The sequence below is a fragment of the Coregonus lavaretus genome (assembly GCF_964263955.1).
Source record: "Coregonus lavaretus genome assembly, chromosome: 11".
In the NCBI taxonomy this organism is placed as follows: domain Eukaryota; kingdom Metazoa; phylum Chordata; class Actinopteri; order Salmoniformes; family Salmonidae; genus Coregonus; species Coregonus lavaretus.
In genome coordinates, this window is record NC_139998.1 from 6,804,792 (window position 1) to 6,821,223 (window position 16,432).

The 16,432-nt window shown below is 44.0% G+C and overlaps 1 protein-coding gene across 3 annotated transcripts in view; it reads right to left on the minus strand.

Moving 5' to 3' along the window:
- Positions 1-16,432, minus strand: part of LOC311137129 (dynamin-1-like protein) — a 40,277-nt gene that overhangs the window by 7,615 nt on the left and 16,230 nt on the right. For all 3 annotated transcript variants that reach the window (XM_084171469.1, XM_084171470.1, XM_084171471.1), the window contains 10 exons: positions 13,776-13,920; positions 11,059-11,105; positions 8,476-8,547; positions 8,283-8,369; positions 7,839-8,001; positions 7,149-7,269; positions 5,433-5,564; positions 2,302-2,508; positions 1,464-1,584; positions 274-429 (listed from right to left, as the gene is read on the minus strand). In XM_084171469.1, coding sequence (XP_084027595.1) covers positions 274-429; positions 1,464-1,584; positions 2,302-2,508; positions 5,433-5,564; positions 7,149-7,269; positions 7,839-8,001; positions 8,283-8,369; positions 8,476-8,547; positions 11,059-11,105; positions 13,776-13,920 — 1,251 coding nt within the window. The remainder of the gene's footprint in view (positions 1-273; positions 430-1,463; positions 1,585-2,301; positions 2,509-5,432; positions 5,565-7,148; positions 7,270-7,838; positions 8,002-8,282; positions 8,370-8,475; positions 8,548-11,058; positions 11,106-13,775; positions 13,921-16,432) is intronic.

Genomic DNA, 16,432 nt, shown 5'->3' on the forward strand with positions numbered 1-16,432 from the left:
TGTGTGTCTCTTTCTCTAGTCTACCTGTGTGCTGTAGTTGCTGTGTGTGTGTGTGTGTGTGTGTGTGTGTCTCTCTCTAGTCTACCTGTGTGCTGTAGTTTCTGTGTGTGTGTGTGTGTGTGTGTGTGTGTGTGTGTCTCTCTCTCTAGTCTACCTGTGTGCTGTAGTAGCTGTGTGTGTGTGTGTGTGTGTGTGTGTGTGTGTGTGTGTGTGTGTGTGTGTGTGTGTGTGTGTGTGTGTGTGTGTGTGTGTGTCTCTCTCTCTCTAGTCTACCTGTGTGCTGTAGTTGGAGCAGTGCTGGATGATCCTCTGCATCTCCTCGTGGACCAGCTCTACACAGCGCAGACTGGGCTCCTCCAGTCTCTTCACCTGTCTCTTCACTAGCAGCTCAAACGACACCTCAGGCACAAACAGGGCAGGCCGCGGGCCCTACACACACAGAGACAGACAGAGACTACATTACCCAACAGCCTCTCTGGCTAACATGCAACTCATCTCAACTCACAATAAATCATGAGGTCGATAAAGTTATTCTTTTCCAATCTCAAAGAAACGAAAACACATATCAAACTGATGATCAAAAAACTCAACATTCCATCATTCTACTCCGCAACAAACATACAGCCCAATATGTGAGCCTGTATAGATAAATATACTGAACAAAACTATAAAAACGCAACATGCAACAATTTCAATGATTTTACTGAGATACAGTTCATATAAATTCATTAGGCCCTAATCTATGGATTTCACATGACTGGGTTGGGGCGCAGCCATGGGTGGGCCTGGGAGGGAATAGGCCCACCCACTGGGGAGCCAGGCCCAGCCAATCAGAATGGGTTTTTCCCCACAAAAGGGCTTTATTACAGACAGAAATACTCCTCAGTTTCATCAGCTGTCCGGATGGCTGGTCTCAGACGATCCCGCAGGTGAAGAAGCCGGATGTGGCAGTCCTGGGCAGGCGTGGTTACACGTGGTCTGCGGTTGTGAGGCCGGTTGGAGGTACTGCCAAATTCTCTAAAACGACGTTGGAAATTAACATTAAATTATCTGGCAACAGCTCTGGTGGACATTCCTGCAGTCAGCATGCCAATTGCACACTCTCTCAAAACTTAAGACATCTGTGGCACTGTGTGACAAAACTGCACAATTTAGATTGCCTTTTATTGTCCCCAGCACAAGGTTCACCTGTGTAATGATCGTGCTGTTCAATCAGCTTCTTGATATGCCACATCTGTCAGGTGGATGGATTATTTTGGCAAAGGATAAATGCTCACTAACAGGGATGCAAACAAATTTGTGCACAACATTTGAGAGAAATAAGCTTTTTGTGTGTATGGAACATTTCTGGGATCTTTCATTTCAGCTCATGAATCATGGGATCAACACTTTACATGTTGCATTTATATTTTTGTTCAGTATAGTAGCGCACATCCATACAGTATATAGCATTGCACACTCACCGTAGCATTTCTAATAGCTGTTAGCACATCTATGGTGGTCAGACCTCCTAGAGGGTCCACTGACTCCAGCGTCCGACCAAAAGTCTCATGGAAAATATAACAGATTCGTGCTCCACCACACCTGAAAGAGAATGTCCACTGTTACATATACATGCAACAAAATGTTTGACATTTGTGATCAATGTAGTAACCTACTTAATTTAGCCCATTTAATCTACCCACTACATTAGACTGCAAAAGCTTCCAATTGGTTGACTTGTGATGCTCTATTTGTATGCCCCCTTCTGGTAACTAGTAGAAGTACAAGGATGTTTGAAAAAGGTTCTCCATCCTTCCTGTCAATCTCTTCAAATAAATGAAAAAATACTAAAGACTAGGATTTCACACTTTATTTAAAGGCCCAGTGCAGTCATGAATGTGATTTTCCTGTGTTCTCTATATATTTCCTTGAAATTTTGAAAATGATTATGCCTTTAGCGTAAGAGCTGTTTGAAAAGACCGCCTGAAATGTCAGCCTGTTTGGTGGGATGGAGTTTTGGCCTTCCATGGTGACATCACTAGGTGGTAAATTAGTTAATAGACCAATAAGACAGAGAGTTCCAAACCTCTCTGCCAATATGAGCTAATTTTCCCTTTCCCACTCAGACCACTCCCAGACAGTCCTAGCCAAATTATTGCTTTAGAAATTGCCCTTTGCTAAGAAGCTATTTCTATTTAATTTTGACAATTAAAAAAATAAAATAAAATAACTGAAAGGTACTGAAATTGTTACCCAGAAATTATTTGATAGAGAAAAACAGCTACATTGGACCTTCAAGTGAAAGAAGAAGTTACTCACAGCTCGGTTGTCTCTATGTACTTGGCGGTGCCCTCGATGGTGTGGCAGTACTCTGCAGCAAACTTTGTGATGAGCTGGAGCAGTGTGGAGCTCTGGTCTTCTACAGGTTCACCATAGCTGCTTAGCAGAGACTGGTACTGGGCCGTCAGCACGTTGATACGAGTCTTTAGCTCCGGGAGACAGTCTCTGATGTGGTGCATCAACAACCTGGCATCAAGGACAAGGAGAAAAGAGAGAAAAGGTAACAGACAACATGATAGTTGCTAGTTTCTAGAGTGACATTACACTCTAAAATCATAGTCGGCCAGATGTTTTCAAACCTCAAAAGTACACTTCTGTTGAGGCCTTGTATGCCTAATATATATATTTCTTCTCATACACAATGTTCCTTCTAAGCTGCGAGCGTGCGTGCAGTAGCCCCAAGACTGCCGCGCAGATTGAACTTTACTCAACTTTCTACAGGTTTCGCTGTTAGTTAACTCTATCAACGTTTCCCTTTACTGTGGCAACTGTGATCGAATCAATGCAATATTAGCCACTTTCAATGCAAAATAAGGAAACAAAACGAACTATGCAAGAGATTTTGCTGTAGGTAGAACGCGTCAGAGTAGTATTCTATTGCAGCACGACTCAGCCCGTACTCTACACAGACCGGTGTTGTATAACCAATCAGAGCTGCATAGGCCTATATGCAAATAGACAATTGCCATATATGGACCTGTGCCATTTACGTTGAACTGGACTGTGTTTACAGCTGTGGCCGTGAGTTGATGCGCTTGTTTTGAGATCAAAGAGAGAGCTGCATGTAGCCACGTGTGCACATTTTGTTCATATCCTTTGCTAGTTAGTGAGTTATTAGCCCAGTTATAGATCATTTGTAGTCAGCAATAGGGGAGTGATTGCTTCCTACAAGAGTACAAAACATGTACATTTCTAGACATCTTGGAAAAGTATGTCAGGTAAAGGGCTTTCTTTTTTGTCTTAATTAACCTCTACGTGATCGGTGTCCCGTATACGGGACGGTTAAGCTAACGTGCGCTAATGTGATTAGCATGACTGTTGTAAGTAACAGCAAACTTTCCAGGACATAGACATGTCTTATATGGGCAGAAACCTTAAATTCTAATTAATCTAACTGCACTGTCCAATTTACAGTAGCTATTACAGAGAAAAAATATCATGCTATTGTTTGTGGAGAGTGCACAACAACAAAAAACGTATCACGGCAACTGGTTTGATACATTCACCTCTGAAGGTAAATCATGTACTTACATTCAGTAATGTTGCTCTGATTTGTCATCCTAAGAGTCCCATAGATAAAATGTAGCATAGTTTTGTTTGATAAAATCAATTTTTATATTCAAATGTAGGAACTGGGTTCTACAATTTGAACCCCTGCCGTCTCTGGCTCCCCACCACCACCTAGATGTGTGAAAGTTAGTGTATAAACTAATGATCCATCATGTATGATATTGCTGGGAGTGTGTAAACTTACATTTTGTATTACCATATCCTTTTTGTATGTTCTCTATAGTTATGTACTTGAAAATGTATCAATTGACCAATTCGGCACATTTGGGCAGACTTGATACAAAATAGTCCAGTATTGCAATGCTTCACTGGATCAATCTGAAACTTTGCACACACACTGCTGCCATCTTGTGGCCAAAATCTAAATTGCGCCTAAACTGCAATATTATATTGTGGCCTTTCTCTTGCATTTCAAAGATGGAACAAAAAAACAAAAACATAAAAACCCATGTATTTTCTTTTACCAGATATGTGTTATATTCTCTTACATTAATTTCACATTTCCACAAACTTCAAAGTGTTTCCTTTCAAATGGTATCAAGAATATGCATGGGCTCCCGAGTGGCGCAGCGGTCTAAGGCACTGCATCTCAGTGCTTGAGGCGTCACTACAGACCCCCTGGTTCGATTCCAGGCTGTATCACAACCGGCCGTGATTGGGAGTCCCATAGGGCAGCGCACAATTGGCCCAGCGTCGTCCGGGTTTGGCCGGTGTAGGCCGTCATTGTAAATAAGAATTTGTTCTTAACTGACTTGCCTAGTTAAATAAAGATTACAAACATTTTTAAAAATCCTTGCTTCAGGTCCTGAGCTACAGGCAGTTAGATTTGGGTATGACATTTTAGTCGAAAATTGGAAAAAAGTGTCTGATCCTTAAGAGGTTAAACAAGCAGGGTTGTATTTTGAGACAGGCATAATTTGTCTGATTCTCTGTAATAAATGGTATGGGACTAATAATGCATTTTATTTTGTAAAGTGGTTTATTGCATCAAACTACAACATTTTAGCAGTCACCTCCTTGTCTGAAGGACAAGTGGATGAACAGGTTAATGTCAAGCCCTGCATGTATTTTTCAAACGTTTTATGGACTGTAGGCCTACATTGAACACCACACATTGGCTGCTACTGTAGGCTGAATGATAGAACAGCTATTTCCATGTTAAAATGTTATGGGATGTCCGGGCTGTATAACAACCGGCCGTGATCGGGAGTCCCATAAGGCGGCACACAATTGGCCCAGCTTCGCCCGGGTTAAGGGAGGGTTTGGCCGGGTGGGCTTTACTTGGCTAATCGCGCTCTAGCGACTCCTTGTGGCGGACCGCGCGCCTGCAGGCTGACCTCGGTCGTCAGTTGAACAGTGTTTCCTCCGACACATTGATGCAGCTGGCTTCCGGGTTAAGCGGGCGGGTGTTAAGAAGCGCGGTTTGGCGGGTCATGTTTCGGAGGACGTATGACTCGACCTTCGCCTCCCGAGCCCATTGGGGAGTTGTGGCGATGAGACAAGATCGAAATTGGGGCAAAAATGGGGGTAAAAAAAATAAAATGATAATAATAATAATAATAATAATAATAATACCCTAAAACAAAACAGAAAATGGATTTTCTCCATTGTTTGTGATGGTAGGCCACTCTGGTAGGCCTACATTATGATCAAACAGCCACAGTAGCCTACATGGCCACTGTTAAAACTAACTTAAAGCGGGTACAACCTCAGTGTTCACAGTAAACGCGTGCTGGAAGTTGCACAACATTCCAGTTTGCACTCAGCAGACCTGAAATTTGCTAAGTGCCCAAAAAAATTAGAGGGAACATTGCTCATACCTGTTCAATGTTCTAGCCAGGTATTTGGTTCCGTTTCTGTTGGCGAGAGAGGGGTACTTCTTCTGTAGGAAGGCATATTCATCACGGATGGCGTCGGCCACTGTCTTCTTATTGTTGATGTCCAGCTGACTCCTGGAAAAAGTAATGAAGGATAGGTTATTTTACTACCTTTGAAAAGAAAGTTGACAACATCAGCTCCTCATTCACTCCGCCTTTTGAGTCCACTGGTCCCACTCACACAGAACTACCCTACGTTAACTTCTTTATCCCCCCTCTCTCTAGATGAATTACTGCAACTAGTGATGACCAGCCACCCGACAACCTGCCCGTTCGACCCCATCCCCTCCTCCAGACCATCTTTCCCATTCCTCATCCCGACCACCGGCAACTCATCCCCCTCTGACTTCAAAATGCCCAGAGTCGCTCCCCTTCTCAAGAAACCAACACTCGACCCCTCCGACGTCCAAAAAAAAACAACAGACCGGTATCCCTTCTTTCTTTTCTTTCCAAAACACTTAAGCATGCTGTCTCTCCAACTCCCTCGCAGAACGATTATCTTGACCCTAACCACTCAGGCCTCAAGACGGGTCACTCAACAGAGACTGCTCTGCTCCGTGTCATGGAGGCTCTCCGCACTGCCAAAGCTCACTCTCGCTCCTCTGTTCTCATCCTCCTAAATCTATTAACTTCCTTCGACACAGTGAACCATCAGATCCTCCTCTCCACCCTGTCAGGGCTGGGCGTCTCAGGCTCTGCACATTCTTGGATTGCATCCTAACTGGCAGGCCGCTCCTACCAGGTGACGTTGATAGGATCTTTGTCTGCACCACGTGTTCTCACTACTGGTGTCCCACAAGGCTTGGTTCTCCCTATAGACCAAGTCACTAGGCTCGGTCATATTCTCACATTATCTATCCTATCATTGCTATACAGATGACACTCAACTACTTTTCTCCTCCCCCCCTTCTGACACCCAGGTGGTGACACATCTCTGCGTGCCTTGCAGATATCTCAGCTTGGATGTCGGCCCACCACCTCAAGCTCAACCTCGACAAGATGGAGCTGCTGTTCCTCCCGTGGAAGGCCTGCCTGCTCCAAGACCTGTCCATCACGGAGAGTGCAAATAACTTTGCCGTGTTCCTGGACAACACCCTGTCGTTCTCTGCAAATATCAAAGCAGTGACTCGCTCCTGCAGGTTTATGCTCTACAACATCCGTAGAGTACGACCCTACCTCACACAGGAAGCGGAGCAGGTCCTAATCCAGGTACTTGTCATCTCCCGTCTGGACTACTGCAACTCACTGTTGGTTGGGCTCCCCGCTAGTGCCATCAACCCCCGGCAACTTATCCAGAACGCAGCAGCCCACTTTCGTGAACTAACATTCACACTTGACTCCCCCCCCCCACTAGCACTGACTTTGACGATAGCTACTTTGAGGAAAAATGTACTTACTATGACGGAGATATGTGGTTGTCCCACATAGCCATCTTAAGATGAATGTACTAACTCTAAGTCGCTCTGGATAAGAGAGTGCTAAATGAAAAATCCTAACAAAACTTAAGGAATGCTGGCCCTTTTTCCATTTTGATCCTAAGTGACTGTTGGCTTCTAACATCCTTTGATAACACCCTTACATACTGGATTTTCCATAGGGCTGAACCCTTGCTATATTCAACATGTTAGAGACTGAAGATTATTGTGTCATGGTGCAGACCTGTTGACCACGCCAATGAGGCCAAGTTTAACAGGGATGACCCGGCCCATCAGAACGTCCATGGCATCAGTCCCAGCATCCATCAGGTCCAGTTTGGTCACCACCGCTAACGTCCTCCTGCCTACACACAGTGACACAAACCCCAGAACCCATACTCATAAAGCGTATCAGGGTAGAGGTGCTGATCTAGGATCAGGTCCCCCCTGTCCATAAAATCATATTCATTATTATCTGAAAGGCAAAACAGATCCTAGGTCGTCTATCTTACTCTGAGATGCTTTATGGATATGGGACCAGATCCAAAGCCATAATAACTAAACACTTAAACTGTTACCTCCAAATAGGGCCAGGAGTTTAGCCTATAACTAGAGGCTAGAGTTTTCCTGGTCAGGTGAGATGGTCAGGAAAAACTCATGGGCCAACTTCCAGGTAATCAAGAGTTTTTGAAAGGCGGTGTATGCCATGGCGTGTCTGATATAAGGATCAGAGGAAACCACTGTAGGTGACAGACAGTTGAGGTTAACAGATAGAGACAGAGCGAGAGAGAGGGAGAGTGTGGGAGAGAGGACATAGAGGCAAAGAGACAGGCAGAGAGAGAGACAGTCGCACACAAAGAGAAGAGAGACATAGAAAAACAAAAAAAGAGAAACAGAGACTGAGTGAAGAAGAGAAAGAGATTGAGGTGTTTACCATCGGGGTCGACCTCGCGGGCAACTTTAAGGGCCTCTGAGGTGGCCATGTCTGTGTTGGCAGCAGTCACAGCCAGGATGATAGAGTTGGGGTTAGAGATGTGCTTCACGATCAAGTCTTTGATCTGCACCTCTATGTCTTTGGGCTGGTCTCCCACCGGGACCTGGGTAGAACATGCACACACACACAATTAATACCTGCCCATTTCATATTTCAAACCATACTTCTGTCTCACTCAATATACTAGGAAAGAGAGGTGGTTCAGTGCATGATGAGTAATCTTGCCTGAGATCTGAAGACTTGCGTTAGCTCCTGGAGTGAAAGCCTAGGCTTTAGCTCAGCCGGCTAAATAAGTATTCTTGCGGGTTCAAACCAATTCGATCACACTTGCGCAACTCAATTAGCATTTAGATTTGAAATAAAAACACATTGCTTTGTGTGTACCTTTGTGATACCTGGCAGATCCACTAGTGTGAGGTTGACTACGTGAGGGGAGAAGATCTTCAGGTGAATGGGCTCGTCAGTGATTCCCTGGAAGAAAACAAAGAAATGTCAGTTCAGCAGTTGGCAATGATAACATCTGTTTGACATTGCTTGGGACTACCTTTGCACCAAATCCTTTTTATTGTTGACATACCTTGTTATTGCCAGAAACTCTTTCTGTTTCAGCTTCGATCTCAAGCCTGATTTCATCGAAGTCTGTGTAGATCTAAAAACAAAAAAATATTTTTTAAGGGTACTGCACGGTATAACACATGATTAAATTACGGTTTATATAGCTGCATATGACGTAAATGTGATTTACTATGATCTGGACCCAACTGTATATTCTGCCCTATTCCCTCAGCACTACTGTATATTCTACCCTATTCCCTCATCTCTACTGTATATTCTGCCCTATTCCCTCATCTCTACTGTATATTCTGCCCTATTCCCTCATCTCTACTGTATATTCTGCCCTATTCCCTCATCTCTACTGTATATTCTGCCCCATTCCCTCATCTCTACTGTATATTCTACCCTATTCCCTCAGCACTACTGTATATTCTACCCTATTCCCTCATCTCTACTGTATATTCTGCCCTATTCCCTCATCTCTACTGTATATTCTACCCCATTCCCTCATCTCTACTGTATATTCTGCCCCATTCCCTCATCTCTACTGTATATTCTGCCCCATTCCCTCATCTCTACGGTATATTCTGCCCCATTCCCTCATCTCTACTGTATATTCTGCCACATTGCCTCATCTCGACTGTATATTCTGCCCCATTCCCTCATCTCTACTGTATATTCTGCCCCATTCCCTCATCTCGACTGTATATTCTGCCCCATTCCCTCATCTCTACTGTATATTCTACCCCATTGCCTCATCTCTACTGTATATTCTGCCCCATTGCCTCATCTCGACTGTATATTCTGCCCCATTGCCTCATCTCGACTGTATATTCTGCCCCATTCCCTCATCTCGACTGTATATTCTACCCCATTCCCTCATCTCGACTGTATATTCTGCCCTATTCCCTCATCTCTACTGTATATTCTGCCCTATTCCCTCATCTCTACTGTATATTCTGCCCTATTCCCTCATCTCTACTGTATATTCTGCCCCATTCCCTCATCTCTACTGTATATTCTGCCCCATTCCCTCATCTCGACTGTATATTCTGCCCTATTCCCTCATCTCTACTGTATATTCTGCCCCATTCCCTCATCTCTACTGTATATTCTGCCCCATTCCCTCATCTCTACTGTATATTCTGCCCTATTCCCTCATCTCTACTGTATATTCTGCCCCATTCCCTCATCTCTACTGTATATTCTGCCCCATTCCCTCATCTCTACTGTATATTCTGCCCTATTCCCTCATCTCTACTGTATATTCTGCCCCATTCCCTCATCTCTACTGTATATTCTGCCCCATTCCCTCATCTCGACTGTATATTCTGCCCCATTCCCTCATCTCGGCTGTATATTCTGCCCCATTCCCTCATCTCTACGGTATATTCTGCCCCATTCCCTCATCTCTACTGTATATTCTGCCCCATTGCCTCATCTCGACTGTATATTCTGCCCCATTCCCTCATCTCGACTGTATATTCTGCCCCATTCCCTCATCTCGACTGTATATTCTGCCCCATTCCCTCATCTCTACTGTATATTCTGCCCTATTCCCTCATCTCGACTGTATATTCTGCCCTATTCCCTCATCTCGACTGTATATTCTGCCCTATTCCCTCATCTCTACTGTATATTCTGCCCTATTCCCTCATCTCTACTGTATATTCTGCCCCATTGCCTCATCTCTACTGTATATTCTGCCCTATTCCCTCATCTCTACTGTATATTCTGCCCCATTCCCTCATCTCTACTGTATATTCTGCCCCATTCCCTCATCTCGACTGTATATTCTGCCCCATTCCCTCATCTCGACTGTATATTCTGCCCTATTCCCTCATCTCTACTGTATATTCTGCCCCATTCCCTCATCTCTACTGTATATTCTGCCCCATTCCCTCATCTCGACTGTATATTCTGCCCCATTCCCTCATCTCTACTGTATATTCTACCCTATTCCCTCATCTCTACTGTATATTCTGCCCTATTCCCTCATCTCGACTGTATATTCTGCCCTATTCCCTCATCTCGACTGTATATTCTACCCTATTCCCTCATCGACGGTATTTTCTACCCTATTTCCTCATCTCGACTGTATATTCTGCCCCATTCCCTCATCTCGACTGTATATTCTACCCTATTCCCTCATCGACGGTATTTTCTACCCTATTTCCTCATCTCGACTGTATATTCTGCCCTATTCCCTCATCTCTACTTTATGCTCTGGGCCATTCCCTCAAGAAGACATTAGTACTACTGTACTCCTGTGTCTTTTTTGCCTGCGACTGTGAGAGGGTGTGTGCCTGAGGTGATTTAAATAGGATTCCTGTCAAACAAACACTCCATACAAAGCTACAAAACCCATATAGCTTTTCCAGTGATCTTCAGTCAATAAATCAATACAATGCTTTGCATGAATGCATGTCTATATCAGGTCAGGTCAATCAAATATTTAAGCTGCATGTATATTTGTAGTAGTGAAAGGGCAGGGACCTCCACTGAGATGAACAGATAGTTGGAGGAGGTGCCTCACTTTGTCAGCAACCTGCAGGCTTTGAACCAACAGAGAAACTAGCTCTGAGGAATGGTTACTGAGACACACCTTGTTTTTGGTGTGTAGAAACTTGCCCCATTCCTCTCCATCAACGCCTAAGGGAACAAAACAGTGTCATTCACATTCCCCAGCCTGTCTGGCAGATGTCATTTGGAGTGGTAATTTAATGACCAGTGTTGTGATTATAGAGCAGGTCCCAACTCACTCCCTACCCCTTTACCTTGGCCCGAACCCATGTTTGCATATCCGAATGGTGTAGATAGACATCAAAAGTGCAGTGGTGGAGCTTCCACCAGATAATTTACATCTTACAGATCTGTAAAGAAAGGTTAGGGCCAGGGGAAGGGGAGTGAATTGGGACCGGCTGATATTGTCATTGGGTCGGGTTTAGTCATGTCTCAAGGAAGAATATAGGCCATTTGCTTGTTTGTTCAGCTGGGATGGGAGTACGTCCTGCAGGCCAATCACCCAGAGGCATAGGGCCAGAGATTTGAACAAACAAACAATACAGTGAGAAACATTGTCAACAACAAAAATATGCCTGTGAGACAAGCCAAAACATGGTTGGTGCGTAATGGGGAGCATAAACAACAAAGTTACTTTTTCAACTAATAATCTATGTATTAGTTGGATTATTTATACTGAAATAATTACCTACCAAACTAAGAAAACCAAATCAGCTGTTAGTTCGGTACACGCAGCTATTTGAGGACATTTTAAGAGGTGTTTGTTTTCAGCATGTTTAAATGAACGTGAATTGGAACAGAACACTTCATTTGCCCTTAAAGGCCATACTTAGCATAATTTCTGAAAAAGTTGACACTGCTCATGCACTCCAGAATAGTTTCTCTTTTATACAGGATGTCCTTATACAGACAAAACAAGTGTTTTGTCTGAAACATGAGACTGACCTTGTTGGGCTTAATTTGCTGAATCAAGCTAAGCCTAAGTTTGGCAGCTTTAATCGAGGCTACAAAAACAATAGGCAGGATGGAAGGGGAGCAAAATGAAAGGGAGGGGCCTAGAGTAAAAAGCGGATGATTGAACACAGACAAAAGGCAAGGAGAAACAATGAAAAGGAGACCTTTGTAAAGGCGCCCCTTTTTCCAGGCATTGGGGTCTGTGGTTCAGGAGAGATCAGATGACAGGGGAAAAATGGTTAGCAGTTAGCCTAGCTGCAGCTCCTGCACCAATTCGCCATCTGCAGCAATGCAGTCCTCTTTGTCATGATCCATCCGGTATGTGGCTATTCCCAGCAGCAGGGCATAGGCTTGGTTTTGTGTTCAAATGTCTTGGATGACATTGAAGATTGAGTAACGCGACATTGGCTCAGTAATAATTTAATGGCTCAGTAATAATATTCAGGAGCCTCTAGATATAACTTGAGTAGAATCTGTAGACATGAGGGACGAGGGGGGGGGGAATTAGGTCTACAACAACATGTGGACTGCCATGCAGAAGAAATATCAGCCCACAGAGAGAAACACAAGATTGAACATTCCTCAACTGTGGCAATTGGGATCGAATAAACGCAATATTAGCAACTTTCAATGCAACATACCGAAACAAAATGAACTATGCAAGAGATTTTGTTGTAAACAGAACGCATCGGAGTAGAATTCTATTGCATTGACACACACGACTCAGCCCGTACTCTACACAGACTGGTGCGGCATAACCAATCAGAGCTGCAGTAGGCCTATATGCAAATTGACCATTGCCATATATGGATCTGTGCCATTTACGTTGAACTGGACTGTGTTTACAGCATGAGTGGTCGTGAGCAGATGCACTTGTTTTGAGATCAAAGAGAGAGCTGCATGTAGCCACGTGTGCACATTTTGTTCATATCCTTTGCTAGTTAGTGAGTTATTAGCCCAGTTATAGATCATTTGTAGTCAGCAATAGGGGAGTGATTGCTTCCTACAAGAGCACAAAATGTGGGCATTTCTAGACATCTTTGAAAAGCGTGTCAGGTAAAGACCTTTTTTGTCTTAAAGGGGCAGTGTTGTATTTTGAGACAGCTAAGTAGCCAATAGGCAGACGATAGAATAATTTGTCTGATTCTCTGTAATAATGGTATGAGAATAATAATGCATTTTATTTGGTAAAGTGGTTTCTTTCATCAAACAACAACATTTTCAGTCACCTCCTTATCTGAAGGACAAGTGGATAAACAGGTTAATGTCACGCACTGCATGTATTTTGTATAAGTGGAAAAACAGGTTAATGTTAAGACCTGCATGTTTTTTTTCAAAGGTTTTATGGAATGTAGGCCTACACTGAACACCACACATTGGCTGCTACTGTAGGCTGAATGATAGAACAGCAATTTCCATGTTAAAATGTTATGGGATGGAATTTCTCCATTGTTTTTAATGTAGGCCACTCTGATAGGCCTACATTATGATCAAATAGCCACAGCAGCCTACTTGGGCACGGTTAAAACTAACTTAAAGCGGGTACAGCCTCAGTGTTCACAGTAAACGCGCGCTCGAAGTTGCACAGAATTTTCACAACTTTCAAGTTTGCACTCAACAGACCTGAAATTGGCTCAGTGCCGAAAAAATTAGGAGGGAACATTGGTACATGGGCATCTTTTTCAAAAACCTTGGTTGGAGGATTCCCATGCAGAATTAGAAGGGAATAGCCTAAGCAGAGGGGGGGGCTCCTCCAACCAGGGTTTCTGAAAACCTGGGAACTTTTGGGAAAATTCCCAGAATTTTGCAACCCTAAAGCAGTGATAAGTGTTGTGTTCACAGTACCATTCTCCTCGCTGGTCTTCCTGCGGTCCTCTGGGTCCACGTGGACCAGCTGGAGGATGAGGGGCCGACGGGTGACGACGCCAGTACCCCGGGGTAGAAGGTCTCTGCCCACCAGAGCCTCTAGCACTGAACTCTTCCCACTGCTCTGGAGACAGAAACACACAACATGCTCACCTACAGAGCAAAAGTAAAAGTGAGCTAGCAGTAAACATCACTTACAAAACTAAAGTTCAACTGAGGCTACGACAGCGACAACTCATCACAAGTCAACATTTGAACCTACCTGATCTCACCTCAGCTGCGCCTGGCTGTAGTTGATCTAACTTAGTTTGGGCTCGATTCATGTGTGGTAATTATAGAACTGACAGAGACAGGGTCAAGGATCTTTCAAAAGAGCCCCTCTGTGTGTATCTGTCCTTTGAAAAGCACTAACGAATAACGAGACAAGGGCAGACACACACTTGGGGCATCCAAGTGTCGCCATGTCGCCATGGCACCTTCAGTTCAGACAGTTGCCAAAGGGCTGAGACAGTGACAAAGAAGGTGACAGACCAGTGAAAATGAAGGCGTCAGAGAGGATGCCATGCTACTGTAAACCTATTAGGTAACACCTAGGCCAACAAGAGCTGTGTGTGGAGAGAAGAGTACAGGTGTAGCCTATATGATAATAATAACTAATTGGATTTATATAGTACTTTTCTACCAACTGAGGAACTCAAAGCACTTTACATAGTAGGGGGAAACTCGCTTCATCCACCACCAATGTGCGGCACCCACCTGGGTGATGCAGGTCGACCATTTTTGTGCCATTAATGCTTGCCACACATGAGCTATTAGGTGCAGAGGTGAGGAGTGATATGCTAATTAGGAATAAAGGGGATGATTAGGTGGCCATGATGGAATGGGGCCGGGTTGGGAATGTTGCTATGACACCGGGGTTAACATCCCTACTCTTACGATATGTGCCATGGGATTTTTTAATGATCACAGAGAGTCAGGACACCCATTTAACATCCCATCCAAAAGACAGCACCCTACGCAGTGCAATGTCCCCTTCACTGCCCTGGGACATTGGGCTCTCCTTAGACCAGAGGGAAGAGTGCCCCCTACTCAGGGTTTCCGTGAAGAAAATTTGGCACCGGACAACGTGACCGGCAACGTTTTCATTTACCAGACATTTGAGAAATTTACCAGACATCCATATGCAATGGGTGTGTAAAAAATAAATAAAATAACGCACTAGGGCGTCCCCTCAAGGTGCTAAAGAAATTACATTTAGATTATTGTAATTCGTTTTAACAGAATAGACATTTGCCTGTAACGTTGTAATAAAATAAAGTAGAACAATGTTCTTATACCAACATGACAGGTTTTGAAAAGAAAAACATTCTGTCTTCATCCCTGGCATGAATCATAAATTAAAACAATTTAAGAAAAAAAACATTAGGCCTAGAAAGTTGCCTATAGAAGAACAAGTCGCCAACACCGTAATACAACTTCAAAATATAACATTTGTATAATATAATTTGTGAACAACCTGTCCTATAGGATATTTGTATGAAATGTATTATTAATAAATAACAAAACAGCTGTTTTCAAATACAATCTAGCCATGACCAGGCCGGCCCGCCCCACTCCCACTGCAATTCAGCAGTGGAAATAGGACACTAGGCGGCCACAAAAAGAAGAAATAAAACTGATGTTGGACAATCAAATTCGATCTGTAAATAAACACAATTCATTAAGTCTGATTCATTGAGAGAAAGCTTATTTTACAATGCTCCTGTGAAACGAGGCCCGCACCATGCATTTATGAAAGCACTTGTTTCCAAAGCTCAAATTAAGGAGGCTGTAATTTGCCTCTAATTTACTTTCGTTTGCGGCGGACCTTGGCCTGCTCAAAGTGAGCCACTGCTGTTGGGAAGTCAAAACTGTCCAACTGCTTGGAGCAGCTTGCGATGCGCATCAGCCTTGTTACTTTGTCCTCATGAAGGTGCGATCTTGAGGCCGTCTTTACTCTGTTTTGGAAAAACAATCACCTCTTGGCGGGCACACTGGAAACGGGGATAATCAACACAATCTTCGCCAATGTTGGCCAGTCGGGGTACACTTAGCTGATGTCCCTTATGAGGATGTTTCGTCTTTTGTGTGAGTAAAAATAGAAACACATACACCCGACGCTAATTTCCAAGCAGCTTGAGGATTTATTACATGCTGACCAGACAGCTCGCAAGCGTGCGTCCGTGTGCGCCATCATGTGCTGTTGTGCATGTGCATGTTGATTTTGTCCACCCACACCAGACGCGATCAGGACACGCAGGTTGAAATATCAAAAACTCTAAACCAACTATATTAATTTGGAGACCGGTTGAAAAGCATTAAACATTTATGGCAATTTAGCTAGCTTGCTGTTGCTAGCCGACACCGACGTCTCGCTTCCAGACAAGCTAAACACCTTCTTCGCCCGCTTTGAGGATAACACAGTGCCACTGACGAGGCCCACTACCAAGGACTGTGGCCTCTCCTTCTCCGTGGCCGACGTGATTAAGACATTTAAGCATGTTAACCCCCGCAAGGCTGCCGGCCCCAGACGGCATCCCTAGCCACATCCTCAGAGCATGCGCAGACCAGCTGGCTGGTGTGTTTATGGACATATT